Below are 24,906 nucleotides of genomic sequence, written 5' to 3'. Positions count from 1 at the left end.
ACTTAGCCAGCGTAGGGACCGCCGCCCAGTTGTACCTCGTCGCCTAGGGCGGGTCGTTGCAAGTAGGCAGGGACAGGGCGGTGGGTAGATTAGGGCTCACTTTCCCTTCACCTCCTTCCTGCCATTACATCAACAGTACAGAGCATTGCTCCAAATGCATGGAGCCAACAAGGAGTTCAAAAACAGGGGTATGCTGTGTAAAATAACCATTAGCAAGAGGAGTGGAGTCGATACCCACTACCGGGACAGGTTTAGGCAAATCAATCAGAGGCATAGCAAGAGACATAGCAAATTCCACAGACATAATATTAGTAGAGGACCCTGAATCCACGAAGGCACTGCCGGTAGCAGACCTACCACCAAAAGAGACCTGAAAGGGAAGCAAGATCTTAGTACGTTTCCTATTTACTGGAAATACCTGTGCGCCCAAGTGACCTCCCCGATGATCACTTAGGCGCGGAAGTTCTCTGGCTGCATTCTTACGCTTAGGACAGTTGTTCACTTGATGCTTGTCATCCCCACAGTAGAAGCAGAGACCATTCTTCCTGTGGAATTCTCTACGTTGTTGGGGGGACACTGAGGCCCCGAGTTGCATAGGTATCTCTGAGTCTTTTGGGGAGGAACGAAGCAACGGAACTTCGGGAGGCATCATGGGGGAGTCGGAGGAGAAAACACATAAACGTTCATGTTGTCGTTCCCTGAGACGTCGGTCAAGTCGTACCGCTAAAGCCATAGCCTGGTCTAGGGAGTCAGAAGAGGGATAGCTAACTAGCAGGTCTTTCAGGGCATTCGACAGACCCAACCTAAACTGGCACCTTAAGGCAGGGTCATTCCACCGAGAAGCTACGCACCACTTCCTAAAGTCAGAGAAATACTCCTCAACAGGTCTCTTACCCTGACGTAAGGTCACCAGCTGACTCTCGGCAAAGGCAGTCCTGTCAGTCTCGTCATAAATAAGTCTGAGAGCAGAAAAGAAACACTCAACGGAGGAAAGTTCAGGGGCGTCAGGAGCCAAGGAGAAGGCCCACTCTTGGGGCCCTTCCTGGAGCCGGGACATAATTATACCCACCCGCTGGCTCTCAGAACCTGAGGAATGAGGCTTTAAACGAAAGTAAAGCCTACAACTCTCCCGAAAGGAGAGAAAAGCCCTCCGGTCCCCTGAGAACCGGTCGGGCAACTTGAGGTGGGGTTCAAGAGGTGCGGTGGGGGGAACTACCAAGGTAGCATCAGGCTGGTTGACCCTCTGAGCCAGGGCCTGGACCTGTAGGGAGAGACCTTGCATTTGCTGAGCCAGGGTCTCACGGGGGTCCATAGTGGTGTCAGGGACCAGGGTAGACTAGGTATGGGCTTGTGATTATGTAATGACCGGGGGGTAGGGAAACGGACAAGTGAGCCCTAATCTACCCGCCACTCTGTCCCTGCCTACTTGCAACGACCCGCCCTAGGTGACGGGGTACAACTGGGCGGCGGTCCCTGCACTCAGTAAGTGCACGACAAACACGACAAACATACAAGGGAACACAAGCAAGGGAAAGGGGCAGTTGCCCACGGCAACACCGTGAGCAACCAGAGTGGTGAACGAGCCGAGTCAAGCCAGGAGTGTGCGAGGTACAAAACGAAGAGCAGAAGAGTAGTCGGTAAGCCAGGGTCTGTATGGAGCAGGATCAAAAATAGAAGGAGCTGTAGCTGGGCCAGGAAACCACACGAAAAAGAATCACAAGCACTGGAGGAACAGGAAAGGCAGGCTTAAATAGACCGAGGGCGGGAGCTAGCTGAGTCTGGCTAGGTTGCAATAGGCTCTCCCACTCCTAAGCCTGCCAGCTTGAGTGGTGGAAGCTGGAGTCAGTCTCAGGGATGTAGATTCAGGTGCTGACTGATTAATTAAGGGAGTTAACCCCGAAGCCGTGCCTGGCAGATCCTTTACAGTTCTAGTTTGAGCTCCATCATCGCCCGGCCGACAAGACTGAGGGCCGATGCCTTGTCCAGGTCTTTCGAGACGGAAGACACCTTGGAGAGTCCACAGAATATTATTGATCCATCTTGCATTATCTCTGTCAATCCCCTGCAAGTTGCGGACATTCCTGATCGTGGAAGAATCCTCCGCTGGGGACACTCCTCTAGACTGGCAGGTCACGCGGGGGTCCGTAAGACCCAGGATCTGATTGCTCGTCATTTCTGGTGGCCCACGCTGCACAAGGACATTATGGACTTCGTTTCTTCCTGTTCTGTGTGTGCAGCAACCAGGCCGCTCACTCCAGACCTGCTGGTCTGCTCCAGCCATTGCCTGTACCCAATGCTCCCTGGCAGCATATAGCTATGGACTTTATTACGAACCTGCCTCTCTCTGCTGGATGCAGTACTGTCTGGGTGATGGTGGACCGATTTTAGAAGATGGCCCACATCGTTCCTCTGACCGGTCTTCCTTCTGCTCCTCAGCTGGCCAAGCTGTTCATCCAACACATCTTTCGCCTGCACGGCTTGCCGCAGCATATTGTGTCTGATCGGGGGTTCAGTTTACCTCGAAGTCCTGGAGAGCCCTCTGCGGACTTCTCAGTGTGAAATTGGACTTTTCATCAGCCTACCATCCTCAGTCCAATGGTCAGGTCAAGAGGATCAATCAGATCTTGGAGGACTACCTATGCCACTTAATTTCCAAGCAGCATGATGACTGGGTGCAGTTGCTCCCATGGGCAGAATTCTCCTACAATAATCACACCAGCGAGTCCACAAGGAATACGCCGTTCTTCATTGTTTACAGCCAGCACCCACTAATTCCTCTCCCAGTGCCCGATACTTCAGAGGTTCCAGAGGCTGACTCCGCTTTTAGAGACTTCCTAAAGATCTGGCAGCAGACTTGATCCTCCATCCTAATGGCAGTCGACCGCAAGAAATGGATTGCTAACACAAGAAGAAGAGAACCTCCTCAGTTTCTTCCTGGCACAAGGGTCTGGCTGTCTTCCAGGAATATCCGACTAAGGGTGCCATCATGCAAATTTGCTCCCAGGTTCCTCGGACCCTTCAAGATCCTACAGCAGATCAACCCTGTCGCATATAAGCTTTGGCTGCCTCCTACCCTCAAGATCCCCAACTCCTTCCATGTCTCCCTCCTGAAGCCAGTGGTTCTGAACCTCTACACCAAGACTCCTAGCCCTGTGGTTGCCTCCGTTGGCCCTTCAGACACCTTTTGAGGTTCGGGTGATCCTGGACAACAAAAAAGTGAGAGGAAAGACCTTTTATTTGGTGGATTGGAGGGGGTTTGATCTTGAAGAAAGGTCTTTAGAGCCAGAGGAGAACCTCAATGCTCCTGCTCTTCTGAAGAAATTTCTCTCTCGCTCTGGTCCCAAGAAGAGGGGGCGTACGAGGGGGAAACTGAAATGTCCCTGGCTGCGGGCTGTCAGCTCCAATCCCCTCCTGACAGCCGCAGCCACGAGTTGGCAAGCGCTGGCCCCAGCCTCCTCCTCAGGAGACGTCAGCGCTCGTTTCCACTCACCTCAGCCGGATCCCGTAGGGTGCACGCGCACGCTCATGCCCACTCTTAAAGGGGCAGCGCGCGTATCGGACTTCTTGATGAAATTTGACCCGTGAGTACCTGGACTATAAGAGGGGTCCAGCCCCCTGCTTCTATGCCTGAGCGTTGTTGATGTTTCCTAGTTTGTCTATGTGATGGCCTCCTAGTGTGTTTCCTGTTTCCTGTACCTGTTCCTGTTCCTTGCATTCCATACCATCCTGGTCGAGCACTGTTCTGTGCCAAAGTCGCGTTGTGCTGTATTCCACGTCTGACCTGCTTTACCTTGCCTGACGTCTACCTGCTGCCTAGTCCTAGCCGAGCCTGCCCTGCTGCTGTCTGAGCTGCCACAGGTACCTATACGAACTATAGACTTTCACCTGCACCCTGTTGGCCAGCTGCCTTACCGCCATGGCGGTACGGCCCAGTGGGTCCACAGACCCCTTGTGACACCCCAGTTCTGGACTGGAATTCTGGAGAGGTTCTCCAGTGGGGTTCCAAGTGCCTCAACCGCTGCCTGGGGCAGATTCATCCGGCCCAGCCTCCCCAGTCTAAGTCATTGGCAGGATTGCCTTCTCACTATTCACAGTTTGCGGATGTTTTCAGCAAGGAGGAGGCGGAGACGCTGCCCCCACACCGGGTGTATGACTGCCCTATTGAAGTGATTCCTGATGCAACCCTTCCCCGTGGAAGGGTATACCCTCTCTCCTTGCCAGAGACTCAGTGTATGTCCGTCTATATTAAGGAGAATTTGGAGAGGGGCTTCATACGAAAAATCCTCCTCCCCGGGTTCTTCTTCGTCAAAAAGAATGACGGATCTCTTCGACCCTGCATCGACTACCGGGGTCTCAACCAGATCACGTTCAAAAATAGATATCCGTTGCTAACTAAACTTTTTGACCGCATACGAGGAACCAAGATTTTTTCTAAGCTAGACCTGCGTGGGGCTTACAACCTAATCCGGATTCGTCAGGGTGACGAATGGAGGACGGAATTTAACACCCTAGACGGGTACTATGAATACCTGGTTATGCCCTTCGGTCTGTGTAACGCTCGCGCGGTCTTCCAAGAGTTCGTTAATGACATCTTCCGTGACCTCCTCTATGTCTGTGTTGTGGAAAATCTCGATGACATCTTAATTTTTTCTCCAGACCCAACGACTCATCATCGACGTGTGCGTCAAGTTTTGCTGAGATTAAGGGAGAATCTCCTGTATGCCAAGCTGGAGAAGTGCGTGTTTGAGAGAAATGCTCTACCCTTCCTGGGCTACATCATCTCGGATCAAGGCATCAAGATGGATCCTGAGAAGGTGAAGGCCGTCCTGGAATGGCCACGTCCTCAAGGCTTAAGGTCCATACAGCGTTTCCTGGAATTCGCCTTTTTCTACCGGCAGTTCATCCCAAACTTATCCTCACTGACAGCTTCCATCTCCACCCTCACCAAAAAAGGCATGAACGCCAAGGTGTGGACTCGAGAAGCGGAATCGGCATTTAATAGCCTGAAAAGTACCTTCCCTTCAGCCACTACCCTCCATCATCCTGATGTATCTCAACAGTTTTCGTTGGAGGAGGCCTCTGTTGGTGTTGGCGCACTTCTGTTCCAGAGAGGTCCCAAGGGCAAGGCAGTGGTATGTGGCTATTACTCTAAACTTTTCTCTTCTGCAGAGCGCAACTACTCGATTGGGGATCGGGAGTTACTGGCCATCAAATTGGCCCTGGAGGAGTGGAGACATCTACTAGAGAGCACAGTTCATCCCATCCTGATATTTACTGAAATTCAAGAACCTCACCTATCTCCAGACGGCCCAACGACTGAACCCCCGTCAAGCCAAGTGGTTGCTGTTCTTTGCCTGGTTCCAGTTTGAGCTCCACTACCGCCGTAATGACAAGAGGGCTGATGCCTTGTCCAGGTCATTCGACACAGAGGACACCATGGAGTCTCCACAAATATCATTGATCCGTACTGCATTATCTCGGTCAACCCCCTGCAAGTAAGAGACATCCCTCCAGGGAGGACTTTAGTGCGCTTGGCAGACAGAAAGAGAATCCTCCGCTGGGAACACAGCTCCAGACTGGCAGGTCACGCGGGTGCCCGTAAGACCTGAGACCTGATTGCACGTCATTTCTGGTGGCCCACGCTGCCCAAAGACATCATGGACTTTGTGTCATCCTGTACGGTGTGCACGGTTAACAAGGTTACTCACTCCAAGCCTGCTCCAGCCGCTGCATCTGCCCAATGCTCGCTGGCAGCATATCGCAATGGACTTTGTCACGGACCTGCCTCCCTCTGCTGGATGAAGTGCAACCTGGGTGGTGGTGGACCGATTCTCGAAGACGGCTCATTTTGTTTGGCTAACCGTCTACCATCTGCTTCTCAACTGGCCAACCTCTTCATCCAACACATCTTTCGCCTGCATGGCTTACCTCTGCGTATTGTGTTGGATCGGGTTGTTCAGTTCACCTCAAAATTTTGGAGAGCCCTCTGCAAACTCCTTGATGTAAAGTTGGACTTTTCCTCAGTCTACCATCCCCAGTCCAATGGCCAAGTCGAGAGGATCAACCAAATCATGGAGAACTATCTACGACGCTTCATCTCCAGGCAGCATGATGACTGGATGCAGCTTCTTCCTTGGGCCGAGTTCTCCTATAACAACCACACAAGTGAGTCAACTGCTTCTACACCGTTCTTTATTGTCTATGGCCAACATCCACGAATTCCTCTCCCTGTGTCCGCTACGTCCCAGGTGCCTGCAGCTGACTGGCTGTCCTCAAGGAATATCCGGCTGAGGGTGCCGTCGTGCAAATTCGCTCCCAGGTTCCTGAGAACCTTTGAGATCCTCCAGGGTATCAACCTGGTGTCTTTTAAGCTTTGACTGCCCGGTACCCTCAGAATCCCCAACTCCTTTCACGTGTCTCTTCTGAAGCCTGTGGTCCTAAACCGCTAATCTAAGACTCTTAGCCCTGCAGCTGCCCCCAGCGGTTCTGCCGATGTATTCAAGGTCAAGGAGATCTTGGAATTCAAGAGGATAAGAGGAGCCTTTTACTTGTTGGTTTGGAAGGGGTTTGGTCCAAAAGAGAGGTCCTGGGAGCCAGAGGAGAACGTCAAGGCTCCTTCCCTCATTAAGAAGTTCCTCTCTCTTTCTGGCCCCAAGAAGAGGGTGCGTAAGAGGGGGGATACTGTAATGTCCGAAGTCGCAGACCGCAGACATTTATCATCCTGCAGACGTCTTCCTCCCTAGAGATGTCAGCCCATGTGGCCGTCCTGTCCTGCAGTGACCAATAGGGTGTGCGCTCGAGCTCATTCCCGGCCTTAATGGGCCAGAGCACATACATGTTTTAGATTGACTGATTGTTCCCATGATCACCCTGGACTATAAGAAGGGCCCTGCCCTTCCCTTTATTGCCTGAGCTTTGTTGTGTTTACCCGTGTTAGTCTTTGCAAATGGTCCCTTAGTGTTTTCCAGTTCCCAGTGTTCCCATTCCTGCTACCTGTATCCTGTATCCCATGCTACCTTGTTCCTGTGCCGTAGAGAATTGGAGTCGTGTTGTGTCGTATACCACGCCTGCTGTATTTCACCGCGCCTGGTTTCTGCCTGCTGCCAAGGTCCCATTCAAGCCTGCCATTTCTACTGTCTTTATTGCCACAGGTACCCTTATTCGAACTATTGACTTTGCCTTGGTATCCTGTTTGGCCAGCTGCTGTCCCGCTATGGTGGTATGGCCCAGTGGGTCCACACACCCACCGTGACAAGTGCTATATCCACAGGAGGTGTTTGCACTATCTACATGGGCACTGTGGCACTATATGGGCACTACTTACCTACTGTGCGATATCTAAATGGGCACTGTGTACTACATGGGCAAATAGGCACTACATATAATATAGACAAATATATAGAAAAAAAAATCAAAAATAGTTTTATTTAACATTTTTAGTGATTTGTCTGCTCATAATAATAATTTTAAACATGGAATTAATTAAACTAAATCTAGAAAATGAAAGCCTCATAAGTCTTGTAAAAAACAAAGTAAAAATAGTTGTGATATTCAACGAGGTTGCAAAAGATATTATCGTTTAAAGTAGTACATATCAAAAATGGAAAATTTTACCTGGACACAAGGGCATCAATGACCCTTGGTCATGAAAGGGTTAATGAGGATTTGTTACAAGTGTCCATAGGGAGTTAATAGGTCTAAATTGGACTGTTCTTGGCAGGGGCATAACTAGGAAACAATGGGCCCCATAGAAAACTTTTGACTGAGCCCCCCTCCCCTGGGTGCCACACACAGTCCGCCCTTGTAGATAGTGCCCCCTGTAAATAGTGCCATACAGCCCCCTCCTGTAGACAGTGCTATACAGCCCTTCCCTGTAGACAGGGCTATATAGCCTTCCCATACAGTGCTATACAAACCCCCTCCCCCCTGTGGACAGTTCTACACTTTCAAGTATCACAAATAGTGAGAATCGATGCGGCGCGCAGTGGGAACATTTTTAAGCCACGCCTCTAATCCCACCCAATCCCTGCCCATATACACCCGGTTCAGCCCACACAGTATAATGCCCCCATAGCTGCCACCATACAGTATAATGCCCACACAGATGCCCCCATGCAGTACAATGCCCAAACAAATTCCCCCCTACAGCATAATTCCCCATAGCTGCCTCCATGCAGCATAATACCCCCTTAGCTGCCCCCACAGTATAATGCTCCCCATAGCTGCCTCACACAGTATAATGCCCCCCATAGCTGCCCCCACACAGTATAATACTCCCATAGCTGCCCCCACACAGTATAATGCTCTCCATAGCTGCCCCCAGTCAGTATAATGCCTCCCATAGCTTCCCCCACACAGTATAATGCCTCCCATAGCTGCCCCCACAGTATATTGCCCCCTATAGCAATCCCCACAGTATAATGCCCCACATAGTATAATGCCCCCCATAGCTGCCCCACACAGTATAATGCCCAGCCATAGCTGCCCCACAATATATTGCCCCCCATAGCTGTCCCCACAGTATAATGCCCCCATAGCTGCCCCCACAGTATAATGCCCACACAGTATAATGCCACCCATAGCTTCCCACACAATATAATGCCCCTTATAGCTGCCCCCACAGTATAATGCCATCCATAGCTGCCCCCACAATATAATGCCACCCATAGCTGCCCCCACAATATAATGCCCCCATAGCTGCCCTCACAGTATAATGCCCCCACAGTATAATGCCACCCATACAGTATATTGCCCCTCATATAGTAAAATGCTCCTATAGCTGCCATCATATCAGCCCCCCTTCCCTACCCAGTTTAATGCCCCATAGTGCCTAATACAAAAATAATAACATAATTACATACCTATCCCCGTTCCCACAATGGGTGGAGGATCCTTCTCCTTCGGTCTGTGCTGTGAGTAACTCGGCGCATACAGGTGCGACAACGTCACAACATCGCGTCTGCCTGCGCTGAGCCGCTCACAGCAGAGTGAATGCTGGAGCAAGGGGCCTTTAGCTCCTTGCTCCAGCATTCAGGATTTAGGACTAGCGCGGTCAGCGCTGTGTGGCTACGGTGGCCCTGTGGAGCCCTGGTTGCAGTTGCGACCGTTGCGACCCCTAGAGCTACGCCACAGTAGCCTATGGCAGAGCAGGGAGATACTCCTTGCTCTGTCATATTGTTCAATAGCATCTGCGTCCAAAGGACGCAGACACTATTGAATGTGACGTCGCTACCACTGTAGCAGCCATAGCGGCTGCTAGCGGAGTCTCCAGGCATGGGGGGCCCGTGCCGGCTGGCAGCACGGGCCTCTCATGCCGTGGGCCCCGTAGCAGCCGCTATGGCTGCTACAGCGGTAGTTACGCCACTGGATCTTGGTATCTCTGGCACTATTTGGACACAGTTTGGCCCTCTGTGCAGTGTTACCTATCAGTGTTTTAAGAGAGAACCTCTCTTATATTTTTCTCTCTCTCTCTCTCTCTCTCTCTCTCTCTCTCTCTCTCTCTCTCTCTCTCTCTCTCTCTCTATATATATATATATATATATATATATATATATAGCAAACAAGAAAGCAGCAGCACTCACACAGAATCGATCGATCAGGTGCCTAGCAAAAACGTCCCGATCCTCGGACGTGTAGTAGTATATAAAGAAAGAAAATTTGCAGCACTCCAATGTGAAAAAAGTGGTGGTTTATTCAATCCAAGAACAGCTGTTGTTCTTGGATTGCATAAACCACCACTTTTTTCACATTGGAGTGCTGCAAATTTTCTTTCTTTATATATATATATATATATATATATATATATATATATATATATATATATATATATATAAAAATATGGATTTCTGTTGTCTGATGTCTGTTCTTTATGCATGGCGAAACGACTAGACAAATCTGCACCAAACTTGGCACATAAGTAAATCACGCGCTTCTAAAGGTTTCAGCTCTCTAGGACCTACCGTTCTCTACATATTCATGAAAGCAAATATGGCACCACTTGCTTCCACATCACGAACCTTCATATCACATCAGATGACCTGTATTAGCCAATAGAAGCTCGCAGGTCCTTCATTCTTAGCCTCACTCACATACACACAATTTTAGACCATGTTTCCATAACAACCAAGCCATTTTTCTTACTCAACGTGTTACCCGCTGTAAAGGAACTGTACCTATACTGGATTTGAGAATTCTCATAAATTGAAACCCTTTCATACCAGTCGTGCCTCCAAAAAGGAACCCTGCACTTAGACGAAAGACGCCTGTGGCAAAGCACATGGCTGCTGCCTGTGCTGCTGAAATCTCTCAACAGAACCAAGCCCGTGGCTTTCAGCATTCTCAGAAATTGAACCCCTTTCAGACCAGTCATTCCTCCAAAAAGGAACCCTACACTTGGACTTTATTGGATATGTTGGCTTCAAATCAGTAGGAAATAACGTTTTTAATCACACACACAAACAACAAACAAATGGACCAGTGTGAAGCCGGGTTACTCTGCTATTCTATATTAAAAGTCAATGTCTGTTTATCCTCTATAGGCATCCAAACACCTGAACCATTTGACCCTAAATTTGGAACATAGGTACATCGGGTGTCCGGGAAGGTGTGGAGCCGGGTAACTCTGCTATTCTATATTATAAAAGTCAATGTCTGTTTGTCCTCTATAGGCATCCAAACACCTGAACTATCTGACCCCAAATTTGGCACATACTGTAGGTACATTGGGTGTTCAGGAAGGTTTTCTTAAAGGTCCCGACTTTGCTGTTGTTCTCTGTTATCAGCTATTATCACATGATCACGATCCAATACTATAAAAGCGAATACAGACATTTGCTTTTATAATAAAGATGTTTTTATCTGGCAGTAGCAGGTAGTGCACTTTACAAGATAATCCTAGATGGGAAGGTACAGGGGAGTGGTTACCCATAGCAACCAATTAGATTACTGATGCCCAGGAGAAAAAATGCATTACTAGCTGCAGAGACTCCTCTTGCCCAACTGCAAGCTGATCAAATGCGCCATACTGCTGTTCGGGCTTCTGAAACTCCTCAGCAACAGGTCAGACAGGTGGCTTTCAGAAGCGCAGAGACTCCTGCCCGAACCCAGGCCAGTCAGCAAGCTGATAGAGCACATCATGTTCAGCGTGCTAATGAGTGGGCTTTCATGCATGATGCTGTTTTCAATAATGATCCAACCATAGTCTATGGCCAACTTGTAATAAAACTGCCAATGTTGTTAATCAACAGGCTCGGTCAAAGTCTTATGACTCCATTTCCTATCAGTTTAGCTGTTAGGAATTTAGGAAGTTAACATTTAAATAAAGAGTATGTAACTGCCGGGGTATATAGGGCTACTAGCGATTTCCCAGTAAAACAAGAAAATATGAGAGCATGGATTGGCCTCCTGGGCACCCTTGGAACAAATCCAATGAACACACAAACAGACAGACCGACACGTTAGACCCGGGCAGCGCCGGGTACTTTTTCTAGTGTATATATATATATATATAAAAATGAATTTTTGTTGTCTGTTCTTCTGGGAGGAATGGGTTCGGTAGCTTGGAGATGTTACCTCGGATGAGGACAGGTTGGTGGGCTTTATTGTTCCTAATGGGTCACGGGGCTGAGACAGGTTTGTCCGTGTCCCGTATTAATCGTTTTGTGGCCGCTCTCACTTTCGGCTTCAAGCTTAACAGATGCAGAGATGTCACAAAGGATTTCCTTGTTGGGCAGGCTTTGAAGTTGTGTTCGTAAGGGTAGGGCGTGTCAGGATCGCAGGCACCCTGTTTATTTCCACTTGCTTCTACAATTGGGTGGGTTGTTGGGATCAGTTTGCCGTTCTCCATATGAGGTTCGGCTTTTTCATTTGGCCTTCTCTCTTGCATTTTTTGGTGCCCTCCGGTTGGGTGAGCTGGTATCTTCAAGCACAAAACGTTTTGGGGGTTGATTGCAGGACCTTTATACCGTCCGTGTTGAATTTTGTCTGTGCCGTTCAAAAATGGATCAGCTTGGATGAGGTAGGAGGGTTGAGCTCTTTGCGGTACCGAGGGTGGATGTTTGCCTGGTCAGTTGTCTCCGTGAGTTTGATGTTTGGATGCGTGGTTCAGGTAACTCTCTTGCGGCATGCAGATGGCCCTATCCTTTCCAGATATCAGTTTGGTTCAGTTTTCAAGCGGTGATTGGAATTTGGGTGAATAGAAGCGACAAATTTTTCTTCTCACTCGTATCGTATTAGCGCGGCTCCTGAGGCAGTTCGGTGGGGGTTGGATGAGGCTGGGGTGCGGCGGACTGGTTGTTGGGAATCGTTGCGATTCTTTTCTGGATGTGTTGTTTTTTCCTTTTTCTTTCGCTGAGAGGTGGCGGGATGTCTTTTTATTTTTTGGTTATACTGTTTTCCCATGCCTCATTGGGATCATGGGGCACACCTACATTAATTGGGGTGCCATCCGGGCGGATTATGGCATAACGGGTGACAGCTAGGTTTTTCGCATAGCGCTATGACTCGGTGGCTTGGTTTCCGTGGCATGGCTTGGGGTAGGGTTCTGCCCGGGTTTCAGGCCTATTCCTTGCTGGACCGAGCTTCCAGCATGCTTGTCCTGCACGTTGGGGGTAACAATCTCAGGGACCGACCATTCTGTGAAATTGTCAGGGACTTGAAGCAGGATCTGTTGCATCTGTGGTCCCTGCACCTTGATGTCATCATGGTTTGGTCTGACATAGTACCACGTAAGACTTGGTGGGTTGCTCGATCGGTTAAGAGTGTTTAAAAAGCCAGCTTAAAAGTCAGCTATGAGGTGTTCAGGATTTGTCACCCGTAATGATGCTATCTGCATGCAGCATTTGGACCCGGAGGCTGGTGAGGGTGCTGTCTGTTGGAAGGATGGAGTTCACCTGAATGATGTCGGGGTGGATATTTGGTGTTTGGCTTTGCTTGAGGGAATTGAATGGGCGGGGGGAGTCCTTGGAGTTGGTGGAAAAATGTGGTGAGGGGATGCATAGCGGGTATGGGTGTGTGGACCCACTGGGCCGCACAGCCGTAGCGGGATGGCAGCTGGCCAAACTACAGTGTACCAAGTTAATATATATAGTCCAAGCACAAGGGTACCTGTGATAGTCCAGACAGTAGCAACGGCTATGCACTGATGGGATCTTGACAGCAGGTGATGCAGAGGAGACAGATTACACCAGACGTGGTGTAACACAGCAGACATGGCAGAACTTGAGTTCAAAACTATACCCGGCACAGAAATAACTACAACATGGGATACAGGATACAGGTAGCAGGGCACGGGAACAGGATAACAATAAGGGACCATTTGCAAGACTAACAGAGGGATACGAACAACGCTCAGGCAATGAGCAAAGGGGCAGGGCCCTTGTTATAGTCCAGGGTGATCATGGGCTAATTAATGATGTTTTACATGTGCCCTTTAGGGCCCGGCGCGAGAGTGCTCGCACACCCTACGGTAACACAGCATAGTAGAGAACTTCTCCTGAATTCCAATCCCAGACTGGAGCATGCAACTGGAGCCAAGGCAGACCCAGCAAAACAGGATTGATGGCTTTAGGCAAGACAAGGAATGTAATAAGTTCCATGTGAAGAGCTCCAACTTGGAGTTTCAGTGGCTTGGTCTCAGACACGATCGGATCGGGCAGAGGAAGACCATTCACCGAGGCAACAGCCAAAGAGGTCTCCAGAGGAATAGTGGGCAACTGGAGATGATCCATTAGATCTTGCTGGAATGTAGTTTGCTGCGGATCCTGAGTCCAGATAGGCAGAGACCCGATGCGTCTTTTCGCCAGACACTATCGTCAGCGGGATGGACAATTTGGGAGAGTCTTTTACTTAGCGCCCTTCCGCCTAGGGTTGTCTCTCCAACCAAACCTAGGCACTGGAGTTTTTTGTTTTTTGGGGACACAGACGTACAAAATGGCCTCCGAGGCTGCAATTTGAGGCAGTCTACTTGCATGGGCTCCTCAGGTGGAGTAGCGAATGAGGGCAACACGGGTTGCTGAAATGTAGGAGCCAGCCTAGGAAGTCTTCTGGACCGGCGTACCTCTTGAGACTGTTCCTGAATCCGGGTTGCTAGAAGAATGAGTTCATCTAGGGTAGAGGGCAGGTTTCAAGCGGCAAGCTCGTCTTTGATTTTAGAGGATAGACCCTGCCAGAATGTGGCCAAAAAGGCGTCGATGTTCCAGATCAAATCTGCCGCCAGGGTACGGAACTGAATCAAGTACTCGCCCACAGAGGTGTCTCTTTGGTGCAGGGTCAGCAGGGATGCAGCTGCTGAAGAGACTCGTCTAGGTCCCTCAAATACTGTGTCGAAAGTTTATAGGAAGCACTGTAAGTCACGGGTCTCTGGTCCTTGACGTTCCCAGATGGGATTCGCCCATGCCAGGGCTTTGCCAGCCAGGAGAGACTATGAATGCAATCCTAACACCATCGAAAGGAAATGCTCCGGCATGTAGGCTGAAGTGGATCTGGCACTGGTTTAGAAATCCCCTGCAGGACCTCGCGTCTCCATCAGAGCAAGGGGGTAGTGGTAGCGAGAATCAGAAGTCGGCACCTGCACTGACAGGCGGTGTAGCAGGTGGAACAGCCGGAGCAACAAGAGCAGGTGCTGTAGCAGTTGCAGCTTGCACATCCAGCTGATGTGCAATGGAATTCACCGGCAGGAGGAGTTGGTCCTGTTGTGATCAAAGGCCTCGTATGTCTGCCTCAATGGCTTGTGATGTCGTCATGGTCTTGGGTTGACCAGCGGGGTCCATGGCCTGAGCGTACTGTCACGATCTGTGGGTGCGTGGACCCACTGGGCCGCACCACTGTAGCGGGATGGCAGCTGGCCAAATTACAGTGTACCAAGTTATTATATATAGTCCAAGCACAAGGGTACCTGTGATAGACCAGACAGTAGCAACGGCTAGGCACAGATGGGATCTTGACAGCAGGTGATGCAGAGGAGACAGATGACACCAGACGTGGTGTAACACAGCAGACATGGCAGAACTCGAGTTAAACACTATAGCGGGCACAGAAACAACTACAACACGGAATACAGGATGCAGGTAGCAGGGCACGGGAACAACGGGAATTGTATTTGCGACCTCATCGTGCCACTGCGTCGTTCCGCTGAAGGACTTGCGTCACTGGAGGATGGCGCGGCAACAGGACAGGTAAGCATATAATATTTTTTTTCCTTTTATTGTGGTGCCTTAACTATAGGGGACAATAACTACAGTGGTGGACTATATAGGGGATAATAACTACAGGGGAAGGACTATATAGGGGACACTAACCACAGGGGAAGACTATATAGGGGACAACAACTACAGGGGAGGACTATATAGGTAGCACCAACTACAGGAGAGCACTATATAGGGGACAATAACTACAGGAGAGGACTATATAAAGGACAATAACTACAGGGGAGGACTATATAGGGGGCACGAACTACAGGAAAGGACAATATAGGGGACAAAAACTACAGGAGAGCACTGTAGGGGGCACAAACTACAGGGGAGGACTATATAGGGGGCACGAACTACAGGGGAGGACTACATAGGGGACAATAACTACAGGGGAGGACTATATAGAGGACAATAACTACAGGGGAGGACTATATATGGGCACAAACTTCAGGAGAGGACTATATAGGGGAAAACAACTACAGGAGAGCAATGTAGGGGGCACTAACTACAGGGGAGGACTATATAGGGGGCACTAACTAGAGGGGAGGACTATATAGGGGGCACTAACTACAGGGAACGCTACTATCTACAGAGGACACTATGGGGAGCACTATCTACAGGGGGCTCTATGAGAGGCACTATAGGGGGTTTTACACTGGGCAACTATCGGGCAGTGCAGCGTTCTTAGAATGTTCTTTGCCGAAAATTGCCCTGTGTAAACAGGGCAGCGATCAGCAGATGAACGATCAAATGCTCGATCATCTGCTGGTCATATCGTCTTAAAAAAATAAAACATTATCGTTGTCGGCAGCACATCTCCTTGTGTAAACAGGGAGACGCGCTCACGACATGATGGTAATGTATGGGGAAGAGTGTTCAGAGTAATGACCACTCGTCCCCATCCATAGCACCGTGTGACAGGAGCAAACTATGTATCGTTGATCGGCGCTCGCTGCATCGGCTGAATATCGGCAGGTGTAAAAGGCCCTGTGTGTGGTGAATTACTTTACAGTGTTTGACACAATTTTATTCATGGACACAGTGTATATGTAATGACGGGGTAGGGAGACAGAAAGGTGAGCCCTAATCTACCCGCCACTCAGTCCCTGCCTACTTGCACGGCCCATCCTAAGCGACGGCGTACAACTGGGCGACGGTCCCTACGCTCAATATGTGCACGACAGACAAATAGACAGGGGTACACAGAAGCTAAGGGAAATGGGGCAGTTGCCCACGGCAAGACCGTGAGCAACAAGAGTAGTGAACGAGCCGAGTCAAACTAGGAGTGTACGAGGTACCAAACGCAGAGCAGGAGCGTAGTCAGTAAAGCCAGGGTCAAAATGAAGCAAGGTCAATAATGATAGCAGGAGCAGCAGAGCCAGGAAACAGGAAAGAGTCACAGGCAGAGACAAGCAGGAAATGAAGGTATAAATAGACCGAGGGCGGGAGCTAGAACCGTCTGGCCAGGCTGTGATAGGTTCTCCCACTCCTGAGCCTACCAGCCTGAGTGGTAGCAGATCGAGTCACTCTATCAGACTTAGGAGCAGGTGCAGACTGATTAACCACGGGCGTCTACACAGAAGCTGTGTCTGGCAGATCCTTTACAGTATAGTACTATTATATTCTTGGGCACGGTGTATAGTACTATTATATACACAGCATCGTGTGTAGCACTATTATTTTCAGGAATACAATGTATGGTGCTATTATATTCAGGAGTACAGTGTATAGTACTATTATATTCAGGAGTGCAGTGTATAGTACTATTATATTCAGGAGTACAGTGTATAGTACTATTATGTTCAGGTGCACAGTATATGATACTATTATATTTAGGAGCACAGTGTATGATACTATTATATTTAGGAGCATAGAGTGCGGCACCATGAGATGTTTATCTCCGTTCATAGGTGCGGAAATGTTGGAAAAGTGAGAAGCTGAAGACATCTGAGCGGCAAACTACAGAAATGGGTCGTGGCCTGGAGAAGTCATCATAGAGAACCAAAGAAAAGAGAAAAAGAACGACTCCAATCTGAGAAGTCGTCACTGGTGAGTCATTAAATGTAAATGTTTATTCTCCCTGTGACTGATTAGTACTATCGGGTTCTTTTTTGTGAAACAACAACACCCTGGAATATCCTTACCATCCTTCTGGCTATACTGGGAGCTGTAGTTTTATGCCGTACAAACTTATATGACAGGGGTTAAACTGAATTTTCAAATGATCTCTGTACTGAGCTGCATTTGTGCTTGTGCTGTATTTATGAACGGAGCTTAGTTCTGATGCTGTATATATGTACTGAGCTTGGTTCTAGTGCTGTATATATGTACTGAGCTTGGTTCTCGCGATATAGACATCATAACAACCAAGCTCAATACATATAAACACCACCAAAGAGAAGCTCATAACATATATGCAACTCCAGAACCAAGATCAGTACATATATACAACACCAGAACCAAGCTCAGTACATATATACAGCACCAGAATAGAGCTCAGTACATATATACACCAGAACAAAACTCAGTACATATATACAGCACCAGAACAAAACTCAGTACATAAATACAGTACTGAGCTTGGTTTTGGTGATGTATTTATGTACTGAGCTTGGTTCTGGTGAGAATATATATGTACTGAGCTTTGTTCTGGTGCTGTATATATGTACTGAGCTTGGTTCTGGTGCTGTATTTATATGCTGAGCTTTGTTTTGGTACTGTATATATGTACTGAGCTTGGTTCTGGTGCTGTAGTTATATGCTGAGCTTGGTTTTGGTACTGTATATATGTATTGAGCTTTGTTCTGGTGCTGTATTTATATGCTGAGCTTGGTTCTGGTGCACTTTATATGTACTGAGCTTGGTTCTGGTATTGTATTTATGTACTGAGCTTTGTTCTGGTGCTGTATATATGTACTGAGCTTGGTTCTGGTGTTGTACTTATGTACTTGGCTTTGTTTTGGTGCTGTATATATGTACTGAGCTTGGTTCTGCTGCTGTATATATGTACTGAGCTTTGTTCTGGTGCTGTATATATGTACTGACGTTGTTGTCTTGACGACCATTGATCACATGTGCACTTTGACCCAATCGGTGGGTTAGATAGAGGCATGCACAGTTTGAGGTTTAGAATGCCGATAATGGAAGATATGCAACACATATGAGTCCAGCCATAAAGATTTCCCTTTTTTCTAGATTGGTGAGTGCCAGCTGTCTGTGTTTTTAATAATCACATTGTTTATATTCAATTAATTTTTAAACACCTTTTGTGCAACGTGGATGTAATGGCAGGAAGGAGGTGAAGGGAAAGTGAGCCCTAATCTACCCACCGCCCTGTCCCTGCCTACTTGCAACGACCCGCCCTAGGCGACGGGGTACAACTGGGCGGCGGTCCCTACGCTGTCTAAGTGCACGGGAGAACAAACAGGGAACACGCAAGGAAAGGGGCAGTAGCCCACGGAACGCCGCGAGGAAACGGAGCGGTGAATGAGTAGTCAGGACCAGGATGAAGTGGAGTATACCAACGTGAGCACGGAGAAGGAAGCAAGCCAGGGGCAAAGCGAAGCAGGTTAAGTGGAACTGCAGCAAGGCAGAAGCACGGCAGAAGCAGGCTGGAGCAAGCAGCAGTGGGGCCAGGAATCCAGAAGAATTACAAGCACTGAGGAAGAGAACACGGCAGGTAATAATGGACAGGGGGCGGAGCTAACTCCGACTGACCAGGCCGCGATAGGCTCTCCCACTCCTGAGCCTGCCACCCTGGTTGGTGGGAGCCGGTGTCAGTCTAAGAGGTCTGGCCTCAGGTGTGGATTGATTAATCCCAGGAGTATACCTAGACGTAGTACCTGGCAGATCCCTAACAGTGGATGTTATATTTTATGAAAAGGAATATGCCATACCATGTCTTATTTCTAATATCACATATTTTTATGTCACTGATCACTTTATATGATTGGATGTTAACAAAAATTGTAATTATTGTACTATCACATACTGATTTATTGCACTGATTGTTTGGGCTGTGCCCTCTATTTATACATATGTATTCCTAACACATTGCTTGAAAACGTTGAAACGTTGAAAACGTTGAAACGTTGCGGTCCTATGTTGGATAAATAAATTTCCTCTTTTTGAGTGCTGCTTCATGTTCTCTCTTCTTGGATATCTATGTACTGAGCTTGGTTCTGGTATTGTATATATGTACTGAGCTTTTTTCTGGTGTTGTATTTATGTACTTGGCTTTGTTCTGGTGCTGTATATATGTACTGAGCTAGCTTGGTTCTGGTGCTATATATATGTACTGAGCCTGCTCCTGGAACCGTATCTGTGCATTAGCCGGGAGAGTACTTACGGCTTACTGCGCACGCCGCACTCTCCTCCACCCTTCTCACAGTCCATAGCCTAACTAAATGGTCTGAGCACTCTTAGGATATTGAATGTGCGTATATAGGTCTATACCAACATTCTGGACAGCGAATTTCTTTATATAGAGTCCACTTTAATATAGGGCGTATTTGGAATATTGTAATTGTTTTATTTTATTATTAGAATAATTTTCCATGGCGCGATACACCGCAAAACACTGTGACCCCCCCCACACACGCGTATATCTTTGTCTGCAAAACAGGGAACCTGTTGTTAAAAATTTGAATCCTACCCCTGTATACCCACTAATCCAGTCCACAACACATTACTTCCTTCATGGGCTACGTGCTGGCAACGTCGAATGTAGGAGATGGTCATAATAACGTGACTCGACTGTGTATAACACTTTCTGGGCAGCATAGTATATACTATGTATCTGAGACATGAATATTACTAACTGTGCACTGTATGCTCTATTTCTCTGGACAACACGTGGCACAAACTTGGCACTATATGCATTAAATAGCTGTAGTATGGCTATTTTCAAGCAATATGCGCACAATTTATCAGAGCAATGTCGCAATATATACATATATAAATATAAGATTTACTAGATTGCAGGACTCAGCAGACAACACACTTCTTCTCACTGTCAGAAACCTGGACGGTATGGTGGCTGGTATACATCCAAATATATTGTCATATATTGTCTTATTGGTGGGGATTGAAAATCGGTTATGGAATTTTTAGCATTTGGATCTAGTTTTAATAATAACTGCACAAAGTCTCTTATAGTCATGTTCTGTACTAAGAAAAGGAGATTAAGGAGTAACTGGTTAGAATAGACAGCGTTGTAATAAGTTCTCCCCTCTCAACAAATCTTCACCATGTGAAACACACTGAACAAAGTGTGCTCGATAAATGTGTTTCAGCTGCACCGGCCAATATCTTGTGACTCCAAACAGGTTATCTTACATATCGGGCTTCTAGAATTAGAATGTGAAGTCTGCTAAGAAGCTCATGGTTTCAAAGTGACAAGTCCTGGAGTCATGTCACAACTGACAGATGTCCTCTCTTATATGCTTCATAGCTGCTAGCATACACAACCTGGACACCATGGGATCTTTACCCCATTTCTTATATGATGCATATATAACACAGTAATTTATATTCAATGTATGGCAATAAGTCAAGTACAGTTCATACCTGGCAAATGTTTGACTTTCTTCAGATTGGCCTTCGAGGACTTAGTGGCAATATGATCAAAGAGAGAGAATGCGCTGGGCATCTTGTCTAGTGACACTGTGTTCTCTATCGCTTTAAGTAACCTATATGATTAAACACAGATATCTTTTTATATATATATATAGCTAAACACACAATAGCTGAGATTCCCCATTAAATAGTTAAATAGTTGGACTGTACTAGTTATTTTCAGATAGTACAAAACCGATACAGTAAAATTCCTTTGATATGGTGTCAAATAGTCAAAAAATTCTGAAATCGCACACAGAACTACAAAATTTAGCAGATAAGTAGGAGATTTTTTTCTTATCAACAGGAATAGTGTCATATTGAATATTAGCATTTATGCCTGTCTTTCTGAAGGTTCTTTACCCTTAAAAATAAATTATATATAATTTCTATGACCATCTAATTATTAGTAATATTTGAAAATCGGCAACCTATAAGGTCCTGTAGCGGCCAGATTCAAAGGAATTTTACTGAACTATGATCAAATCCTCAGACACTATTAAAAGCTTATCCAAAAATCTAAAAGACTAATACACATTCTGCTATTAATTATGCATGCACAGGAGTCTACTCATTGGAGACTTTTAGGCCAGGATCACACACATATTTTGCATGTAATATTTGTGGCAGTTTTTGGATCCGTTTTTTGAGCAAAACACAGGTGTGGACAAAAGAAAAAAAAAATGCATCAGTCTTTTCTTTATACCTTTCCGTCTTTTTGGATCCACTTCTGGCTTTGGTTCAAAAGAGTGAGCTAAAAATTGCCACAAAAACAGCATCACAACTCCTTGTGTGATCCTGGCCTTAGGGTATGTTCACACATGGCAGATTTGTTGCAGAATTTCTGCAACTGTTCCATTCATCTAAAAGGGGCTTGCAGAAATTCATGGACAGTTTTCCTTCCTCCAGATAAACTGTCTGGCACATAGGTAGACGCAGATAACAGAGGCCCTCTTGCCAGATTAGTAAATGGACCCCTTGCTCCCCAACAGCTAATTTGCTGAAGGGCTCATCATAGAACACCTCTCTCAAGACTTGAGAAAATCACTCGCCAATGTGCCAATTTCTCGTGGATTGTCTGTCATCTAGTATTAGGAAAGAACTGTTATTCCCAGTTCCCCCTCCATCCATCCCTATATATTCCATCATATTCACCGTATATATTCATCTTTATATATTCATCATATTCACCTTATATATTCATCACTTATAGGGACAAACTTACTAATACTGTATAAGATTTAGACAGTGTAAGATGCGACAAATTTATCACAGTGGTGCACGATGTATAATAAATTTGGTGCGTCTTTCTAGACATGTTAGACACGTTTCTCTTCCTCCACCTCTTGGTTAGCTTAGTTCATGCTAGTTTTTTTGCGCGCAAACTTTTGCCACGCATTTAAGTCACGCACCCTGTTTGCCCAAGCCATATCCACCTTGTAAAAATCAGATCCTCTGCACAGGTAGCGGAGTGTCTATCCGGATTTGCGGGCTTAAAATCTGAAGCGGAAGACTTGCAGGCAAACTGCAGATTTTCAAATCCGAGCATGCTCATTCTGTTCTGGATGCTCCCTGCAGATTTTATCCTTTTTAATGTAGAAGGGGGAAATGCTGCGAAAAATCTACAACAAATCTGCTATGTGTGAGGTCACCCAAATGGGTAAGAAATGTGGTGCATGGCATGTGTGCCAGGATTCTGTCTCAATTTGAATAGCAAATCTGCCCCATAGAATGCCTGTCTCTGACTTGTCTACTCCCATAAGGAATTTGGGACCAACTATGAATAAAAGCTAGTAAAAAAATATCTGAATCCCCAAAATTTTCCAACCATTAATGAATTCTAATTCACCAGTTAGACAATTTTACTAGATATCCTGCATCTACAGAAATACAATAGAAATTCGAAATTTGAGCACGCCTCCTAATAAATTTGTCACATCTTCGGCTATCTGTGCAAATTCTATGCCACAAATCATTGCGCAATTATGTGTGCATCATAATTTGCGACTTTTTATCACCAAAAAACTGCCGTAAAGCCTTTAATAAATTACCCCTATTGTGTTTTATGGTTAGTTAATGATACAAATATGGGGTGAAGTAATAAACAGTTCAGTAGCTATATAGATTTTTATTTTTACTATAGAGCGAATATTAGGGTGTATTCACGCGTGCAGGTTTTCATCAGGTTTTTTTATGCAGTTTTTGAAGCCACAATGGATTCAAATAAGAGGAGAAATATTATCTGTCCTTTATACTTTCTCTCTCTTTATGATCCATGCCTGATTTTGGTTTCAAAAACGGCATTAAAAAAAACCTGATCAAAACCTACATACTCATTAGGCTACGTTCACACGTAGTGTAATTGCTGCGGAAAATCTGCAGCGTATTACCATAGCTGCAACACTAACTGGCTGCAGAGGTCACATGGGATGACAGAGACCAGAGACCAGACGAGGGAGCAGTGAGGCGTCGCTATGGGAACACCAGGGGAGGTGAGTGTGGTCTTTTTTCTAATCCCCTCTTCGCCGCCACAGCGGCAATTCTGGACGAAAATCTGCACCAAATCAAACACAATTTGGTGCTGACTTTCGGCTGAAATTGCCGGCGGTATCTGGGTTGGATTTGCTGCAGAGTTTTCCGCCGCAAATCTGACGCACGTGAACTTACCCTAAGGGTAAGTTCACATGTCGCGTAAATACTGCAGATTTTCCACAATTGATTTAGTTGCGGAAAATCCGCAGCATACTTCAGTAGCAGCAATTCTGTGCTTCTTCCTCCTGGGATAACGTTTCATCCCATGTGACCGCTGCAGCCAATCACAGGCTGCAGCGGTCACATGGGATAAAGCGGCATCCCAGAAGGCCGGGCTTCAGGATGTCAGAAGGTAAGTATGTGCTTTTTGTTTTTTTTAACGTGCAGTTTTCCGCAGTGGACTTTCAGGCCGAAAAACCGCACCACAATTTGGTGCAGTTTTTCGGCCTGAAAGTCCACTGCTACCGCCAGGGAGGATACGCTGTGTACTTTACGCAGCATATGTGCTATGTGTGAACATACCCTAACAGTGAAGTAGAACACTAACATGCCCTAACAGTGAAATAGTACACTTACTCCATTGTGCAGACTCCTGGAAGGATATGTTCTTATGCACCAGATTTAAATTTCTGCAACTTAAAATTTTTTAAATCTTTCCCGTACATGTTAGGCTATGTTCACACAGAGTTTTTTGCAGGCAGACAGAATTTTGAGGCAGATTTTGATCTGCCTGCATGCCGTTTGCCGCGTTTTTCACTGCGGTTTTCGCCCCGGCCATTGATCGTCGCGGGCAAAATACGCAGCGAAATACGCTTTCTCTGCCTCCCGTTGATATCAAAGGGAGGTCAGAGACGTAAGCACCCGAAGATAGGGCATGTCGCTTCTTTTTCCCGGGAGACGGTTTTTCCGATCGTGGGAAAAAACAGCCTCCCCCTCAAATTGAAATCAATAAGAGGCATTTTCAGCCGTTTTTTGGCGTGTTTTCCAAAGTGGTTTCTGCGTGAAAAAACACGTAAAAAAACTCTGTGTGAACTGGCCCTTAATATGGCTGTTTCTACAGCGTGTGCATGGATTTATGGAACAGTCGCAGACATATCTGCACGAAATCTGCCACATGTGAAAGCTAAGGCTGGAATCACACATGCAGCTTTTGTGGCATTTTTTTTTCTTTAGCAAATACAGGAATTGAAATAAAGAGAGGAGACATATTAGGGTATGTTCACACGCAGTAGAAAAATATGTCTGAAATTATGGAGCTGTTTTCGCCTGAAAACAGCTCCTGATTTTCAGACGTTTTTTAACAACTCACGTTTTTCACCGCGTATTTTACGGACGTTATTAGAGCTGTTTTTCAATGGAGACAATGAAAAACGGCTCCAAAAACGTCCCAAGAAGTGACATGCACTTCTTTGACGCGAGCGTCTTTTTACACGCCGTATTTTGACAGCGACGTGTAAAATTACACCCCGTGGGAACAGAACATCGTAAAACCCATTGAAAGCAGTGGGCAGATGTTTGTAGGCGTAATGGAGCCGTTTTTTCAGCCGTAATTCGAGGCATAAAACGCCCG

General features: G+C 46.8%; 1 protein-coding gene across 1 annotated transcript in view; it reads right to left on the bottom strand.

Annotated features, from left to right (window-relative positions):
- The window catches only part of CMYA5 (cardiomyopathy associated 5), a 121,990-nt gene that overhangs the window by 73,926 nt on the left and 23,158 nt on the right, over positions 1-24,906 (bottom strand). Inside the window, exon 7 of the mRNA XM_075854888.1 lies at positions 20,757-20,878. Within this exon, the coding sequence (XP_075711003.1) occupies positions 20,757-20,878 (122 nt within the window). The remainder of the gene's footprint in view (positions 1-20,756; positions 20,879-24,906) is intronic.

Source organism: Rhinoderma darwinii, chromosome 1, assembly GCF_050947455.1.
Source record: "Rhinoderma darwinii isolate aRhiDar2 chromosome 1, aRhiDar2.hap1, whole genome shotgun sequence".
NCBI classification, from domain to species: domain Eukaryota; kingdom Metazoa; phylum Chordata; class Amphibia; order Anura; family Rhinodermatidae; genus Rhinoderma; species Rhinoderma darwinii.
The sequence above is the reverse complement of the archived record's forward strand: the minus strand, read 5'-3'. Positions and strand labels throughout refer to the sequence as shown.